This window comes from Salmo salar, chromosome ssa09, assembly GCF_905237065.1.
Source record: "Salmo salar chromosome ssa09, Ssal_v3.1, whole genome shotgun sequence".
NCBI classification, from domain to species: domain Eukaryota; kingdom Metazoa; phylum Chordata; class Actinopteri; order Salmoniformes; family Salmonidae; genus Salmo; species Salmo salar.
This window is the reverse complement of record NC_059450.1, coordinates 30,031,849-30,049,093: the sequence shown is the minus strand read 5'-3', so window position 1 is coordinate 30,049,093 and position 17,245 is coordinate 30,031,849. Positions and strand designations below refer to the sequence as shown.

Genomic DNA, 17,245 nt, shown 5'->3' with positions numbered 1-17,245 from the left:
CAGACGACACACAATTAATCTTCTCCTTTCCCCCTTCTGATAACCAGGCGGCGAATCGCATCTCTGCATGTCTGTCAGACATATCAGTGTGGATGACGGATCACCAGCTCAAGCTGAACCTCGGCAAGACGGAGCTGCTCTTCCTCCCCGGGAAGGACTGCCCGTTCCATGATCTCACCATCACGGTTGACAACTCCCTTGTGTCCTCCTCCCAGAGTGCTAAGAACCTTGGCGTGATCCTGGACAACACCCTGTCGTTCTCCACTAACATCAAGGCGGTGACCCGATCCTGTAGGTTCATGCTCTACAACATTCGCAGAGTACGACCCTACCTCACACAGGAAGCGGCGCAGGTCCTAATCCAGGCACTTATCATCTCCCGTCTGGATTACTGCAACTCGCTGTTGGCTGGGCTCCCTGCCTGTGCCATTAAACCCCTACAACTCATCCAGAACGCCGCAGCCCGTCTGGTGTTCAACCTTCCCAAGTTCTCTCACGTCACCCCGCTCCTCCGCTCTCTCCACTGGCTTCCAGTTGAAGCTCGCATCCGCTACAAGACCATGGTGATTGCCTACGGAGCTGTGAAGGGAATGGCACCTCCATACCTTCAGGCTCTGATCAGGCCCTACACCCAAACAAGGGCACTGCGTTCATCCACCACTGGCCTGCTGGCCCCCCTACCTCTGAGGAAGTACAGTTCCCGCTCAGCCCAGTCAAAACTGTTCGCTGCTCTGGCACCCCAATGGTGGAACAAGCTCCCTCACGACGCCAGGACAGCGGAGTCAATCACCACCTTCCGGAGACACCTGAAACCCCACCTCTTTAAGGAATACCTAGGATAGGATAAAGTAATCCTTCTAACCCCCCCCCTTAAAATATTTAGATGCACTATTGTAAAGTGGTTGTTCCACTGGATATCATAAGGTGAATGCACCATTTTGTAAGTCGCTCTGGATAAGAGCGTCTGCTAAATGACTTAAATGTAATGTAAATGTAAATAACATGTTTGACATGCGTTTTTCTGGATTTTTTTGTTGTTATTCTGTCTCTCACTGTTCAAATAAACCTAATATTAAAATTATAGACTGATCATTTCTTTGTAAGTGGGCAAACATACAAAATCAGCAGGGGATCAAATACTTTTTCCCCCCACTGTATGTACGACAGGTCCAAATCGGAGAGATAGGTAGGAGCAAGCCCATGTAATGCTTTGTAGGTTAGCGGTAAAACCTTGAAATCAGCCCTAGCCTTCACAGGAAGCCAGTTTAGAGAGGCTAGCACTGGAGTAATATGATCACATTTTTGGGTTCGAGTCAAGATTCTAGCAGCCATGTTAAGCATTAACTGAAGTTTATTTAGTGCTTTATCCAGGTAGCCGGGAAGTAGAGCATTGCAGTAGTCTAATCTAGAAGTAACAAAAGCATGGATTAGATATTCTGCATCATTTTTGGACAAAAAGTTTCAGAGTTTTGCAATGTTATGAAAATGGAAAAAAACTGTCCTTGAAATAGTATTGATATGTTCGTCAAAAGAGATATCAGGATCAAGAGTAAGGCCAAGGTCCTTCACAGTTTTATTTGAGATGATGGTACAACCATCAAGATTAATTGTCAGATCCAACAGAAGATCTCTTTGTTTCTTGTGACCAGGAACTAGCATCTCTGTTTTGTCTGAGTTTAAAAGTAAAAAATGTGCCGGCACCCACTTCCAGGGAGAGCAATTTTGGGGCTTCACCATATTTTATCGAAATGTAGAGCTGTGTATCGTCCGCATAGCAGTGAAAGTTAACATTATGTTTCCGAATGACGTCACCAAGAGGTAAAATATATTGTGAAAACAATAGTTGTCCTAAAACGGAACCTCGAGGAACACCGAAACGTACAATTGATTTGTCAGAGGACAAACCATCCACAGAGACAAACTGATATATTTCCGACAGATAAGATCTAAACCAGGCTAAAACTTGTCTGTGTAGACCAGTTAGGGTTTCCAATCTCTCCAAAAGAATGTGGTGATCGATGGTGTCAAAAGCAGCACTAAGGTCTAGGAGCACGAGGACAGATGGAGAGCCTTGGTCTGATGCCATTAAAAGGTAATTTACCACCTTCATGAGTGCAGTCTCAGTTCTTTGATTGGGGTCTAAAACAAGGCTAAAGCGTTTCGTATACATTGTTTGTCTTCAGGAAGGCAGTGACTTGCTGCGCAACAGCTTTTCCCATTTTTTTGAGAGGAATGGGAGATTTGATATAGGCCGATAGTTTTTTAATATTTTCTGGGTCAAGGTTTGTCTTTTTCAAGAGAGGCTTTATTACTGTCACTTTTAGTGAGTTTGATACACATTCGGTGGATAGGGAGCCATTAATTATGTTCAACATAGGAGAGCCAAGCACAGGAAGCAGCTTTTTCAGTAGTTTAGTTGGAATAGGGTCCAGTACGCAGCTTGAAGGTTTAGAAGCCATAACTATTTTCATGTGTCAAGAGTGAATGTGTCAAGAGATATAGGATTTTAAAAACTTGAGTGTTTCCATTGATCCTAGGTCCTGGCAGTGTTGTGCAGACTCGTGACAACTGAGCTTTGGAGAAATATGCAGATTCAAAGAGGAGTCCGTAATTTGCTTTCTAATGATAATGATATTTTCGTTGAAGAAGTTCATGAATTCATCACTGCTGGAGTGAAAGCCATCCTCTCTTGCTGTTTTTTAGTTAGCTTTGCGACAGTATACATTTTTTATTTTGGATTGTTCTTATTCTGCTCAATTAGTTTGGAAAAATAGGATGATTGAGCAGCAGTGAGGGCCCTTCGATATTGCACGGTACTGTCTTACCAAGCTTGTCGGAAGTCTTCCAGTTTGGCGGAGCTCCATTTCCATTCCAATTTTCTGAAAGCTTGCTTCAGGCCTCTGGTATTTTCTGTATACCAGGGAGCTAGTTTCTTGTGACAAATGTTTTTGTACTCCGACGTCCTTGGGTAGGTGGAGGGAGTCTGGAAGGGCATCTAGGAATCTTTGGGTTGTCTGAGAATTCATAGCACGGCTTTTGATGATCCTTGGTTGGGGTCTAAGCAGATTATCTGTTGCGATTGTAAACGTAATAAGATGGTGGTCCGATAGTCCAGGATTATGAGGAAAAACATTAAGATCCACAATATTTATTCCACGGGACAAAACTTTGTCCAGGGTATGACTGTGGCAGTGAGTAGGTCCAGAGACAAAACCCACTGAGTCGATGATGGCTCCGAAAGCCTTTTGGATCTGTGGACCTTTCCATGTGAATATTAAAGTCACCAAAAATGTGAATATTATCTGCCATGACTACAAGGTCCGATAAGAATTCAGGGAACTCAGTGGGGAACTCTATATATGGTCCTGCAGGTCTGTAAACAGTAGCTATAAAAAGTGATTGAGTAGGCTGCATAGATTTCATGACTAGAAGCTCAAAAGACAAAAACGCAGTCTTTTTTCTTTTTTTTTTAGGTAAATTGAAATTTGCTATCATAAATGTTAGCAACACCTCCGCCTGTGCGGGATGCGCAGGGGATATGGTCACTAGTGTAACCAGGAGGAGAGGCCTAATTTAACACAGTAAATTCATCAGGCTTAAGCCATGTTTCAGTCAAGCCAATCACATCAAGATTATGATCAGTGATTAGTTCATTGACTATAACTGCCTTGGAAGTGAGGGATCTAACATTAGAGGGATCTAACATTTAGTAGCCCTATTTTGAGATATCATAATCTTTTTCAATAATGACAGGAATGGAGGAGGTCTTTATTCCAGTGAGATTGCTAGTGAACACCGCCATGATTAGTTTTGCCCAACAGAGATCGAGGCTGAGCTGACTACACTAACTATGCTAGTGCCAGACTCCACTAAACTGGCAGGCTGGCTGGCAGCTTGCTGCCTGGTCTGCACCCTATCTCATTGTGGAGCTAGAGGAGTTAGAGCCCTGTCACTCCTGAGCAAGCCAAGCTTGGTTCTGTTTGTGGACACCCGATTAGACAACATGTTGTGGATGAGTCGGATGAGTCCCAGAAAGAGGGCATATTATCTACAAATTCTTTCTTTTGGGAGGCACAGAAAACAGTTTTCTACCAGCGATTGAGTTGTGAGACTGTTGTAGAGCTCATCACTCCCCCTAACTGGGAGGGGGCCAGAGAATTACTCAATGCCGACACATCTTTCTAGCTGATTTACACGCTGAAGCTATGTTGTGCTTGGTGACCTGACTGTTTCATCCGAACATCGTTGGTGCAGACGTGGATAACAATATCCCTATACTCTCTACACTCGCCAGTTTTAGCCTTAGCTAGCCCCCTCTTCAGATTAGTTTTTACGTCGGTAGCCCTTCCCCCTGGTAACTTACTTATGCGTTACATTTTTTTTAATTATTATTATTAAAAATTATTATTATTATTTTTGCGTTACATTTATTGTCCTGTGTAAGTATAAGCAGGAAATGCATCACCTATGCCTCTACTGCCATTCATTCCAATTAGACAGGTTTTGGATTTCTCCCTGACTAAGGTGGCTGCCATTGTTACCCATTTTGGATCTTTGAGGGTTTATGAAACATCCGTCTAGTCATTTAATAGGATCTCTATGACCAAACCCCTATCTACGTCACTTCCGAAATTTGAGGGAGAAGTGAGATGGCAGAGCTGTCGCTATATCTCACTAATGTCAACATCTCTTTGGGGAAAGCTATGGACGCCGAAAAGGTGCGATTGTGTCATAATTGCAATTTTAGACCTGTTCTCATGAGTTTAGCCAATAAAAAACGATTGTGTGTTGTGTTTGTTTTAGCTAGCGATCTAACGTTAATACTTCCTTGTAGCATCAGCAACTAGCTATATATCTAGCTTTCTATTTCGAGCATGAATAAATATGTGCATTCTGTAGGCTATTTGTTCACAATTATAACACAGACATAGCTGGCTATGAATCAGTCACTCACAGAAACTGCTTGAAAAACCTGTTGGAATGTTTTCATTCAAATGGGGATTTACTAACCTCAAAATAACGTGAGACAAACAGCCCTATAATGTAGCTGCTAAGTTTTCTAGTGCTAACATGATAGTAAAATCCTGTTTCTACCAGCTGTAACCAAACATGTCTTGAGAATAGACTGTTTTTGTTGTTGTTGGTGATGATGATTGACAGAGCTCCAATATGGTGAAGGAGTTTGAGAGTGTGGAGCTGGGAGACATAGGGATGAAGAAGCAGAAGGTGCCCCGAAGAACAATTTACTTTGCCAGTGGAGAGACCATGGAGGAATACAGCACAGATGAAGAAGAAGAGGAGGAAGTGCAAGCTTCTATAGCTGTTAAGACCTCAGCTGACCCTGTTGGTTTCTATGTCCTTATAAATTCAAATTGGACTTTACTCCATGACATGAGCTTGAATAGAATGACATTTTCCTGCATTTTGTTAACTTTGTTTTCTTATTGTGTCATTTTTGTTATAGTCCAGGTTGACTTGGGGTCCATATTTTTTGTTTCACATGTGGAGAGTGGCAACCTCCACTATTTCAGGTAAATGTGGTATTACGTATACTAGACTAAAGATACACATATGATGAGTGTCAAAATATATCCTATATAAATGTCATGTTCTGTGTCTTGGTAATACTGTGCCTCTGCCTTGTGCTTTCAGTTTGTGACTATCTTGGGGAGAGAATGGCCTCATTGTTTGGCATTACCTCACCTAAGTACCAGTATGCTATTGACGAGTACTACAGAATGAAAAAGGAGGTACGTTGTCTTGTCAATGGGGGAAGCATCTACTGGCAGACCTTGGAATGCTTAATTACTACTAATGTGTTACCACTATTTTGTCACTACTTGTTACTACTCCAAGGTGTAGTTTAGTATCCCTGCTCCTCATTCATGTTGTGACTGACAGGAGGAGGAGGAGGAGGAGGAGAACCGGCTGTCTGAGGAGGCAGAGCGTCGTTTTGAGGAGGAGCGTGACCAGGAGATGCAGCAGCCAGCCATGGAGCAGCCGGAGGGTAAAGCCTCCTTCGTCAACGTCACCTTTGAGCTGGATCAAGATGCCACACCTGATGCCAACAGATTCCCTGCCCCCATCCCCACCTAACAGTTCAATTAAATGGACATCTTCACATTTCACGATGTAGCCTCCTCAGCATTTTTGCTATAGTGTAGTTCTTATTTTTGTATCATATTGATCATGTTCTATTAATACTGTAAGTCAGACATGAGACAGAATACATTTTTTAGTTGCTGTGTTGTCAATATGCATTAACTTTTGTGTGCAATGAACATTGCTGTGCGTCAGTGAATGAGCACACACATTATAGATATGATGCTGATTTTAACTATTTGCGGGTTTAAGAGATCTCTATGATACATTTTTTCAGGTACTTAATAACATTGTTATACAATAAGTTAGCAGCGAGATAAGTGACCTTTCTAAAACCATTTCAGAGGTGGATAATGTTATTGGAATAGTTGATTTATTTCAGTTGGAAATTGCTTTTTATATTCATTGTCAACTATGACAATTTTCCCCTTAAAATACCCACAAATATCCTATTGCTTTACTATGACTAGTTCTCCTGTTCTTTTCAGAAAGTTCATCAAAATGATGTTGGGAACTGTCCTCCAGGCCTTTAACAAAACTTCACACGTTGCTTGTTGGCATCTGTGCTCACACTTCAGTCATTACTATTGTCCAGAACCATATATTTAGAAATAGCTCTGCTGAAGTTTACCTTATCTGCCATGATCCCTTCTATAAGCCTTCTATAAGGCTTGAGAAGTAAGCCCAAGGTAAAGCGAAACATGTTTAAAAAATATCTGCTGCTTTTCTTTTGAACAGCAGTATTGTCAAGATAACTACTTTTCACAGTCCCCAAATAATATGAAATGCCACTTTATTAGGGCTGGTTGTATAAGGAAAATATGTTCCCATCCTACGGTATTCACACTACACACCTTTACCCAAGGAAAGAAAAACTGAAAGGCCAACATAATTATGTAAAAACATTTTATAATGTGTTAATGGAAAAACAGTTTCATTTGAAGGCTTTTTATAATAACTTTTAGAGTAAAATACATAGTATAGAAAATGAAAATACAATGTACACTACATTAATAAACATTTAAACAGGTCATACAACTGTTGTATTTTGAAGTCTTCACAAGTTATTTTTTAAACAACTGAGTTCCAGTGAGTGTCTAGAAGTTTTACTGTAACATTTATCTTCTTCTTGCTGAGTCTAGTAGTCCCCAGTTTGACAGAAGATTCATGTATCGTCAAGGTCAGCTGTGTTGCTGTCGTTGTCGTTAGCAACCAGAACTTCCCTGTTTTCATAAGTCCAGAATCCGTTGAGATCAATGAGGATGCTGGTTACTGTGTCTCCTTGGCTGCTGTTCACTAGATCCTGCAACGTGATCTTGTAGGGATCCTTTGGCTTCACCATGTCAAAGATCTCATCCTGAAGGCACAACATTGCGACTTATTAAAATCATTGAGTTAATTATTGAAATCATCATTAAAGATGGAATCCACAGTGGGGGAAACAGCGCCACTCTCCGCCCCACGGCCGTTGTTATTGTTTTTGTTTTGTTGAAGCAGAGCTGGGGAGCATCAAGGTGAAAGAAATGTCAGTAAATATGCTGCTGTTCTTTCACGCATGCAATGACGTCTGAGGGAAAAAACTGTGTTCTTTGCAGTCATTTCTTGTAATATCGCAAACGGACGTATCACCATTAAAGATTCCAGTTTTAAAAACAAAATCCCTACTAGTACAAATGAGAATGCAGTTTGAGACTGTAAAAAAAGGTCAGGGAACTTCGATTTTATGGCATGAGAAATTTGAATCAATGTAAAATTTGTATAAACAAACTCAGAATAGAGCTTGGGGAAACACTGAACACCTACTGAGCACAATACCTTCTGGTTAACTCCATACAAATGCTTGACGCCCACACTAACATGCTGACCAGAACACTCGTGTCGCGTGTGTCCCAAAATAAATGGACACATACATGTTATTCAATTATTTCACCCACACTGCTCGTGCGCGCCAACGAGCGTCTGCGTTGCCAAGCGCTAAAACAGAAGTCAGTTCTATTTGTGACACTGAACGCAGTGCAAGTCCTGCCTCTCCCATCTCCTCATTGGTTTATAGAAGCATATACCCACGTGCCATCTCCTCATTGGTTATACCCACGTGGGTAATTGATAAATGAACTGAGGTTGGTGGGTCAGTTGTGGTAATACACCTTATTATGAATGCTAGATGCCAATCGCCATATAAAGTCCAAAGAAGAAAAACGCTGGAAGGAGGAGAGATGAGTAGAAATGAGTCGGTTGACCGTTTTATGTGTGGATTAATTGTCGGAGTCGATGACCTTGTGCATCTCAGGTAAAATAACTCAACGTTTATATCCCAGGACAAATTAGCTAACAACAGCAAGCTTGCTAAATTGGACAAATTTGCTAGCAACTTCAAGCTAGCTAGCTTCAAATTAATATAATTGGTTCAGAGTTTGTTGTGATATTTCAACCTGCGAGTCGTGATCGCGTTTGGTGTGGGGGGACAAAATCAATTTGCGCACAATGGCTTTTGGGCATGGTGTAACCACACAATATTTCTGGAGGAAATGGATACTTCAAGTTGATTTACAGTAACCAGTAGTATACTTCAGAGTTCCTTACTCCATGGTGAATTCGGTAACAGGGGACAAAGTCTATTTACCTTGACATCCTGGAAGGACACCGACTCCTGGCCATGGATTTTCATCTGCTCCTGAATGGCCTGGTGGAAAATACATGAAGCAAAAATACATGATGCAATTTTCAGATGTAGATCAATTATTATTATTATTCTCATTGATTGGTTTGATAAAGTGACTTAATAAAAAACAATTGCTCACAAAAAAAGTTGATAATTGATATAGATATCTTTTTTTTTTCTCCCCAATTTCATGGTATCCAATTGGTTGTTACAGTCTTGTCTCATCGCTGCAACTCCTTTACGGACTTGGGAGATGCGAAGGTCGAGAGCCATGCGCCCTCCGAAACACGACCCTGCCAAGGCCCGCCACAAGGAGTCGCTAGAGCACGATGAGACAAGGACATCCCGGCCGGACAAACCCTCCCATAACCCAGATGGCGCTGGGCCAATTGTGCGCCGCCTCATGGGTCTCCCGGGCACGACCGGCTGTGACACAGCCTGGGAACGAACCCGAGTCTGTAGTGACGCCTCAGCACTGCCATGCAGTGCCTTAGACTGCTGCGCTACTCGGGAGGCCCATGACAACACTTTTTATTCAGTGAGCAGGATTTCAGATGGAGAGATCTCACTGTCTACTCTGCTGTCTCTATTTATCCCTCTGATGTCTCACCCTGAAGAAGTAGTTGAGTGCGAAGACGTTGAGGTAGCCCTTATTCTCCATGTCCAGCAGCTTGAAGATGTACTGCAGCGCTGCAGGCTCCTTCCTGTTCTCCAGAGCCAGGACAAAGTCCAGGTACGTCTTATAGTCCTGGGAGACACAGGGTCAAGACCAGATTAAGCATCAAATCAGGTCATAACACATTTCACACTTACTGTGTCCTTTGATAAAATCTTAGAACGACTATTATGTGATAATGGTCTTATGCCACGTGGAATCTGAGCAATTCTGAGTAAGAGTGTGTTTTAGATGGTTTTGTACAGTTCAAAGTCATCGTATTTGGTTAAACTATTTTAAATGTAGACAAACAAAGAGCTATAAACCTGCAAGGAGAGTCTTTGCAACACACCAACATCAATCATCTATTCTAAGTGTGCATATGTATAGTAAAATAGGTCAGAACAGCAGGCAAGGTTCTTACCATCTCTCCGTCGTAGGTGAGGCACTCCTGGTACACGCGGTCCAGAAAGATGCTGGTCAGAGTGCCAGTGCCGTAGCGAGACAGCTCCTCCTTACTGAGCATGCCGTTGTGGTCCTTGTCAAGATTCAGGTACTGGCCTGCAAAAGGGAACACAGGATTGACCATCTTACCAAGAGGGCAAGGAGAAAGATCATCTGGAATCTCTTTTTTATTTGAACATTCAGGTGTTACCGGCTTCAGATTAGCCTAATGTCTATGAGGCAATTTTTTATCAAATAGCTGCTGTGTACCATAAACTCTAAGAGCAGAGGGTGCAGAGAACCAATTGGATTCCTGGCTCTCCTTGGAAAGCTCCTCATCTCTCAGCTCGAGTAGATCATCCAAAAAGCTGCAGGCCAAGATGTCTTGAATCTTAATTTTCCCTGAGAATAAACATGAATAAATGGAACAAGATGTTATTTTGTCAGAGTACGCACAGACAAACAAGTTATAGGCATGACAAAGAAGTTATAGAAATCTTACAGAAGTCTGCACATTTGACAAATATGTTTTTGGTTAGTTATCATAAGTAACAAACCAGTCCGTAGGGGATCCAGGAAAAAGAAGAACTTGCGGACAGCGGTGCAGACATAGAAGGAATAGAAGGACTTCTCCAGGCCATCCAGCTGAGGGAGTGTGGGAATCAGCTCTAAAATGTAGTTCTCCAAGTCCTATCACATTACAAAACACACACATATCATCTCAACAATAAGTCAAATCTGAATTCTAAACAGTCTGATGTTCAACCTATAGTGAATCTGGGGCAACTTGGACAATTTACACCCCAAAAGTTCATAACATTTGTCGCGTTGCTGGAAAAAACTAATCAAATAAAATTGTATTAGTCACATGCGCCGAATACAACAGGTGTAGACCTTAAAATGGCAGGAAGCTTGGCCCCAGTGATATACTGGGCTGTTCACACTACCCACTGTAATGCCTTGCGGTCGGAGGCCGAGCAGTTGCTATACCAGGCAGTGACGCAACCAGTCAGGATGCTCTCGATGGTGCAGCTGTTGAACCTTTTGAGGATCTGAGGACCCATGCCAAATCTTTTCAGTCTCCTGAGGGGAAATAGCTTTTGTCGTGCCCTCTTCACGATTGTATTGGTATGCTTAGACCATGTTAGTTTGTTGGTGATGTGGACACCAAAGAACTTGAAGCTCTCAAACTGCTCCACTGCAACCCTGTAGATGAGAATGGGGGCATGCTTGGTCCTCTTTTTCCTGTAGTCCACAATAATTTCCTTTGTCTTGATCACATTGAGGGAGAGGTTGTTGTCCTGGCACCACACGGCCAGGTATCGGACCGCCTCCCTATAGGCTGTGTCGTCGTTGTCGGTGATCATTGGCAAACTTAATGATGGTGTTGAAGTCGTGCCTGGCCACACAGTCATGAGTGAACAGGGAGTACAGGAGGGGACTCAGCACGCACCCCTGAGGGGCCCCTGTGTTGAGGATCAGCGTGGCGGATGTGTTGTTACCTATCCTTACCACCTGGGGGCGGCCCGTCAGGAAGTCCAGGATCCAGTTGCAGAGAGAGGTGTTTAGTCCCAGGGTCCTTAGCTTATTGATGAGCTTTGAGGACACTATGGTGTTGAACGCTGAGCTGTAGTCAATGAATAGCATTCTCACATAGGTGTTCCTTTTGTCCAGGTGGGAAAGGGCAGTGTGGAGTGCAATAGAGATGGTGTCATCTGTGGATCTGTTGGGGCGGTATGTAAACTGGAGTGGGTCTAGGGTTTCTGGGATAATGTTGTTGATGTGAGTCATGACCAGCCTTTCAAAGCACTTCATGGCTACAGACGTGAATGCTACGGGTCGGTAGTCATTTAGGCAAGTTACCTTAGTGTTCTTGGGCACAGGCACTATGGTGGTCTGCTTAAAACATGTTGGTATTATAGACTCGGACAGGGAGAGGTTGAAAATGTCAGTGAAGACACTTGCCAGTTGGTCAGCGCATGCTCGCAGTACACGTCCTGGTAATCTGTCTGGCCCTGCGGCCTTGTGAATCTTGAGCTGTTTAAAAAGGTCTTACTCACATTGGCTGCGGAGAGCATGATCACACAGTCTTCTGGAACAGCTGGTGCTCTCATAAATGTTTCAGTGTTATTTGCCTCGAAGCGAGCATAGTAGTTTAGCTCGTCTGGTAGGATCGTGTCACTGGGCAGCTCTCGGCTGTGCTTCCCTTTGTAGTCTGTAATGGTTTGCAAGCCCTGCCACATCCGATGAGCATCAGAACCGGTGTAGTACGATTCAATCTTAGTCCTGTATTGACGCTTTGCCAGTTTGATGGTTCGTCGGAGGGCATAGCGGGATTTCTTATAAGCTTCCGGGTTAGAGTCCCGCTCCTTGAAAGCGGCAGCTCTACCCTTTAGTTCAGTGAGGATGTTGCCTGTAACCCATGGCTTCTAGGTTGGGTATGTACGTAAGGTCACTGTTGGGACGACATCATCGAAGCACTTATTGATGAAGCCAATGACTGATGTGGTGTACTACTCAATGACATCGGAGGAATCCCGGAACATATTCCAGTTTGTGCTAGCAAAACAGTCCTGTAGCTTAGCATCTGCTTCATCTGACCACTTTTTTATTGATCTAGTCACTGGTGCTTCCTGCTTTAATTTTTGCTTGTAAGCAGGAATCAGGAGGATAGAATTATGGTCAGATTTGCCAAATGGAGGGAGAGCTTGGTATGCATCTCTGTGTGTGGAGTAAAAGTGGTCCAGATTTAACATGCTGATAGAAATGTGGTAAACCGGATTTAAGTTTCCCTGCATTAATGTCCCTGGCTACTGGGAGCGCCGCCTCTGGGTGAGCGTTTTCTTGTTTGCTTATGGTGGAATACAGCTCATTCAATGCCGTCTTAGTGCCAGCTTCCGACTGTGGTGGTATGTAAACAGCTACAAAAAATACAGATGAAAACTCTCTAGGTAGATAGTGTGGTCTACAGCTTATCATGAGATAAGGCGAGCAATAGCTTGAGACAAAAATACCTGCCGGTACAGCGTATCACCAGACAACTGTATGTTGATAGTGTCGTCGTTCAGCCACGACTCCGTGAAGCATAAGATTTTACAGTTTTGAATGTCCCGTTGGTAGTTTAATCTTGCGCGTAGGTCATCAATTTTATTCACCAAAGATTGTACGTTTGCTAGCAGAATGGAAGGAAGTGGTGGTTTATTCAATCGCCTACGAATTCTCAGAAGGCAGCCCAGCCTCTGGCCTCTTTTTCGCCGCCTCCTCTTCATGCAAATCACGGGGATCTGGGCCTGTTCCCGAGAAAGCATAATATCGTTCGTGACGGGCTCGTCAGACTCGTTAAAAGGAAAAAAAGGATTCTGCCAGTCCATGGTGAGTAATCGGAGTCCTGATGTCCAGAAGTTATTTTCGGTCATAAGAGATGGTAGCGGCAACATTATGTACAAAATAAGTTTAAAAAAAACCAGTTACAAACAACACAAATAAATGAACAAAAAAACACCATCGGTTGGTTAAACAAAGGCAAATGGGTCACTGAGAAGAACATGTCACTGAGAAGAACAACACCCTGTAACCAGAGATGCTTCACAGGAGGGTGGTTCCTGCATCATGGTCATAGTAAATATCATCTTTCACATCTCTGAAAAGCACAAATGGGTCTCAATAGGAATCATGAGAAAGTAGGGAGGGAAGGAATATCCCTATTTCACTAAGGAACCATCAACACAAGATTTTGGTGTAAAAGTAAAGTAGTGAGTGCTTACAGACTCACGGAGGTAGCCCTGTCCAGCCACGTCATAGAGACTCAGCCCTATCCTCGTCTGGTGAAGCCACACTGGAAGAAGAGACATCAATATCAAAATCAGGACAAGGCACTTATCAAACACTCTTACAAAATACCAACTTCACTTTCTCACCAAACTCAACACATTTTCACTTAGGGCCCTCAAAAAGTATGGATGTGGGTTCGCAGACCCACTGCGGCCCCTCATGATGAGTTCCAATTTTTTGTGGCTCCCACCCCATCAAAGTTGCCCATCCCTGATGTACAACATGCCATTACACCAGACTTAGTTAGATAGCACATTTTATGTGATAATTTTCTTCTGTAGTCCCTAGGCAGAAAACAGCAATATAACACTAATATACAATAATAGACAAAATAATGATATTTTGTTTAAAGGTATCTGACATCTTAAGAGTAGGAATGTCTTAATTTTCACATGACTGGTTTGCCTTTAGCCACTTTTTCAGGTTTTGATGCTAGTAAAGGTACTGCACTCTCTTGGTTGGCAGGGTGTTCCATTATCCAGATGCTCTGACTGAAAAAGTTGTCTGGACAAATTTGTTGGACCTAAGTTATGGATGAACGTTATGGATGCAAGACGATAGGAGACATGGATAATAAACTGACCTTTTCTCATAACATAGTTAAAGAACTGCATAATTGATATCCTGCCATATGGATCGTTGTGGAGAAGTTTGGCATACACTCTGGCAGTGAAGAACTGCCTAGGAGCGAAAGGCGGGACAAAAAAAACTGTTAGAAGATTTCCACGTTCCATTCCAAGATATAATGTCAAAAATGGTTAATGAGCTTAGTGTTCCATCTGCTTGTGACACACATAGTCCTGGGGTGTATTCATTAGTTGCTCACCGTTGCAAAAAGTTTTACACTGCAAAAAAACAAACATTTTGCAACGGAAACATTAACTCTAAACCAGGGATCATCAACTAGATTCAGTTGCAGGCAAATGTTTTCTTGAGCAGATGGTAAGGGGGCAGGAACATAATTACAAATAATTTGTAGACTGCAAATTGACAACAAGAAACGAATATAATATTAGATTAAAACATAATATTTTCAAACCTTGCTTACATTTACATTTACATTACATTTAAGTCATTTAGCAGACGCTCTTATCCAGAGTGACTTACAAATTGGTGCATTCACCTTATGATATCCAGTGGAACAACCACTTTACAATAGTGCATCTAAATCTTTTTAAGGGGGGGGGTTAGAAGGATTACTTTATCCTATCCTAGGTATTCCTTAAAGAGGTGGGGTTTCAGGTGTCTCTCTTACATTTGTATACAATCACATATACTGTACCTCTCTATTATTCGTGGGAATACTTTGGAGCAGATTTACAAAATAAAAATTGCTATGGTGCAAAACGTTTTGCTACGACTAATAAATCCACCCCTAGTTTACACATACAGTATGTCTCATTATGGTATTCATGTTGCCTTTTCACACCAGCTAAAAACATGCTTTTGGGCTAATATGAATGTAAACAGTGTTAATTCTGCTCAAGTGATTAGCACAAAACGTTGTGGCTCCAAAACGTAATATGCCGAGTACTCACTTGCACTTAACTCCTGCTTTTTCTCCAACCTTCAGAAAACTGTCATAGCTTATCATTGCCTCCTCTCCTGTCATGGGTGGCACTTGATGTTTGTCAAGCAGAAACCACAGATTCTAGATAACAGAAAGAAGGTGTAGGTTAAATAATTAGGTTTGATTACTTTAATAGTGCCATGGACTTACCAGATTCCAGTGCTTGTAAATCTTTCTATTTGACTAAATAGTTGTTTGATTGAACCAGATATCAGTCTCACTTGTAACTCCTCATTGTCCAGAAGCTCCCGGCTCTTCCTCTGCAGAAAGACAGCTCTGGACTCCTCTCGCAGCTTCTGCAGGAGAACTTCATCCTCTGCAGGAAGCTATAGGGATCACACAGATATATAAGACTTCAGAAACCATGATCCTTTCAGCCCCTCACAGAATAATTTCAGTCCCGTTTGGCTCAGTTGGTAGAGCTTGGTGCTTGCAACGCCAGGGTTGTGGGTTCCATTCCCACGGGGGAAATGTATGCACTCATACTGTAAGTCGCTCTGAATAAAAGCGTCTGCTAAATGACCCTAACATTTTTTTTTTTTAATTGACACGTTGTGAATATCACAATTGCTATAAAGATGTCAAAACACCACCAAAGAATTATCTGATTAGTTAGCTAGAATGTTTCTGTCAGAATGTTCAATTGCCCTGTAGTAGAAGCGTGGAATGTTCCTGTAGTTCTCTCTGTTGCCTCCACCCCTCCACTCTGTGTAGTATTTAGTGAAGAGTGCCGTCTCTTCTGCTTTCTTCTCCTCCTCAGTCCTCTCATCTGTACAGAAATGGATACATGTTGACACAATAAGGCTTTGTGAATGTTCAATAATTGAGTGGGTAGATTGCTAGTTATCTCGTTTTTCTTACACAAAAATAAATAATTAGATAACTAGCTATTCATAAATATGACTAGCTAGCTGAAATTAGCCTAACATTAGCTAGCTAACTTGCTATCTAAAAAAACACAACAGATCTAGCTATGGACGTAGAAAACCTTTCTTGGAGGATGCCAATCTTCTTTTCAAAAGTTCCTTCCAGTGTACTACCGTATCGTTTGACATTTTAACTTCTGTTTATTCCTAATAACATGAAAACAAGCTAATCAATGTTATGATAACTTATTTTTTCAGCTTCTCTGACATGTCTAAACAATCGTTAGCTCGCTTGGGATTGGTCGGCTAACGACTTCTTGTTCTTCGGTGGGGTTTATCGGCGCTTGGCATCCAACGTTATGGTGCATTACCGCCACCTACTGTACTGGGGTGTAGACCAGAGACGGAGAAACAAAATTCTACCTGCCCCGTTGCTCTTAAAAAATATAAAATATTTGAGACTATATCTAATGACGTTCTACTCTATATACTCATTAAACTAATTTCCTGTATCCCCTTCTCCGGCGTCACTACAGACCCTGGTTCGATTCCAGGCTGTATCACAACCGACCGTGATTGGGAGTCACATAGGGCGGCGCACACAGCGTCGTCCGGGTTTGGCCGGAGTAGGCCGTCATTGTAAATAAGAATTTGTTCTTAACTGACTTGACTAGTTAATTAAGGGTTAAATAAAATAAAATAATTAAAATTCTCTCTCATACTTGATCTCACCCTCTCTCTTTCCCTCTGATACTGCCCACACTGTAGCAATACATGCTCCACCGTCCTGGCAATAATCACACTTTCCTGTTGGATGCTTTCCTATCACATTTAAGGACTTATTCAACCGGCTGTGTCCCGCCCTTAATCTTGTAAAAATAGCCTCCTCTCTTCTGTCCCTTCCTGCCATCCTCCCCTCCCCGTATACTCATCTGTCTAATCCTGCAATGGGTTTGTCGGCTATCGACATGATTATGACATCATGAAATTCAACTTTCTGATCACAGGCATTCATTCTCCTGCAGGTGAATACTCCGTCAATTCTTCTTCAGCTATATTATTTAGCCAAATTATCAGCCAAAGAATAAAATAATAAACCTGTTATTATCAGCTGT

The 17,245-nt window shown here is 42.3% G+C and overlaps 2 protein-coding genes across 2 annotated transcripts; one reads left to right on the top strand and one right to left on the bottom strand.

The window, feature by feature from the left end:
• The first annotated feature begins 4,598 nt into the window (after positions 1-4,598).
• On the top strand, positions 4,599-7,133 carry fam177a1 (family with sequence similarity 177 member A1). Its single transcript, XM_014211120.2, has 5 exons — positions 4,599-4,718; positions 5,161-5,343; positions 5,465-5,531; positions 5,653-5,750; positions 5,902-7,133. Exons 1-5 carry the CDS (start codon positions 4,650-4,652, stop codon positions 6,094-6,096), a joined length of 612 nt encoding a protein of 203 aa, XP_014066595.1. The 5' UTR covers positions 4,599-4,649; the 3' UTR covers positions 6,097-7,133.
• Positions 6,995-16,451, bottom strand: ppp2r3c (protein phosphatase 2, regulatory subunit B'', gamma). Its single transcript, XM_014211119.2, has 12 exons — positions 16,253-16,451; positions 15,912-16,033; positions 15,486-15,590; positions 15,233-15,345; positions 14,278-14,375; positions 13,628-13,698; positions 10,421-10,553; positions 10,134-10,265; positions 9,844-9,980; positions 9,375-9,512; positions 8,726-8,785; positions 6,995-7,459 (listed from the first exon to the last, which is right to left on the bottom strand). The coding sequence occupies exons 1-12, from the start codon at positions 16,317-16,319 to the stop codon at positions 7,268-7,270; spliced, it is 1,368 nt and encodes a 455-aa protein (XP_014066594.1). The 5' UTR covers positions 16,320-16,451; the 3' UTR covers positions 6,995-7,267.
• Positions 16,452-17,245: the final 794 nt, after the last annotated feature.

What these genes read in the sequence shown, in the direction of transcription:
- ppp2r3c (XM_014211119.2), bottom strand. Translation starts at nt 16,319, where the DNA reads ATGTCAAACGATACGGTAGTACACTGGAAGGAACTTTTGAAAAGAAGA. An exon ending in ATTGGCATCCTCCAAGAAAG is followed by an intron (nt 16,034 to 16,252) that starts GTTTTCTACGTC and finishes ATTTCTGTACAG; the next exon opens with ATGAGAGGACTGAGGAGGAG. An exon ending in TGGACAATGAGGAGTTACAA is followed by an intron (nt 15,346 to 15,485) that starts GTGAGACTGATA and finishes TCTGTTATCTAG; the next exon opens with AATCTGTGGTTTCTGCTTGA.
- fam177a1 (XM_014211120.2), top strand. Translation starts at nt 4,650, where the DNA reads ATGGCAGAGCTGTCGCTATATCTCACTAATGTCAACATCTCTTTGGGG. An exon ending in AAGCTATGGACGCCGAAAAG is followed by an intron (nt 4,719 to 5,160) that starts GTGCGATTGTGT and finishes GATGATTGACAG; the next exon opens with AGCTCCAATATGGTGAAGGA. An exon ending in TTAAGACCTCAGCTGACCCT is followed by an intron (nt 5,344 to 5,464) that starts GTTGGTTTCTAT and finishes TTTTTGTTATAG; the next exon opens with TCCAGGTTGACTTGGGGTCC.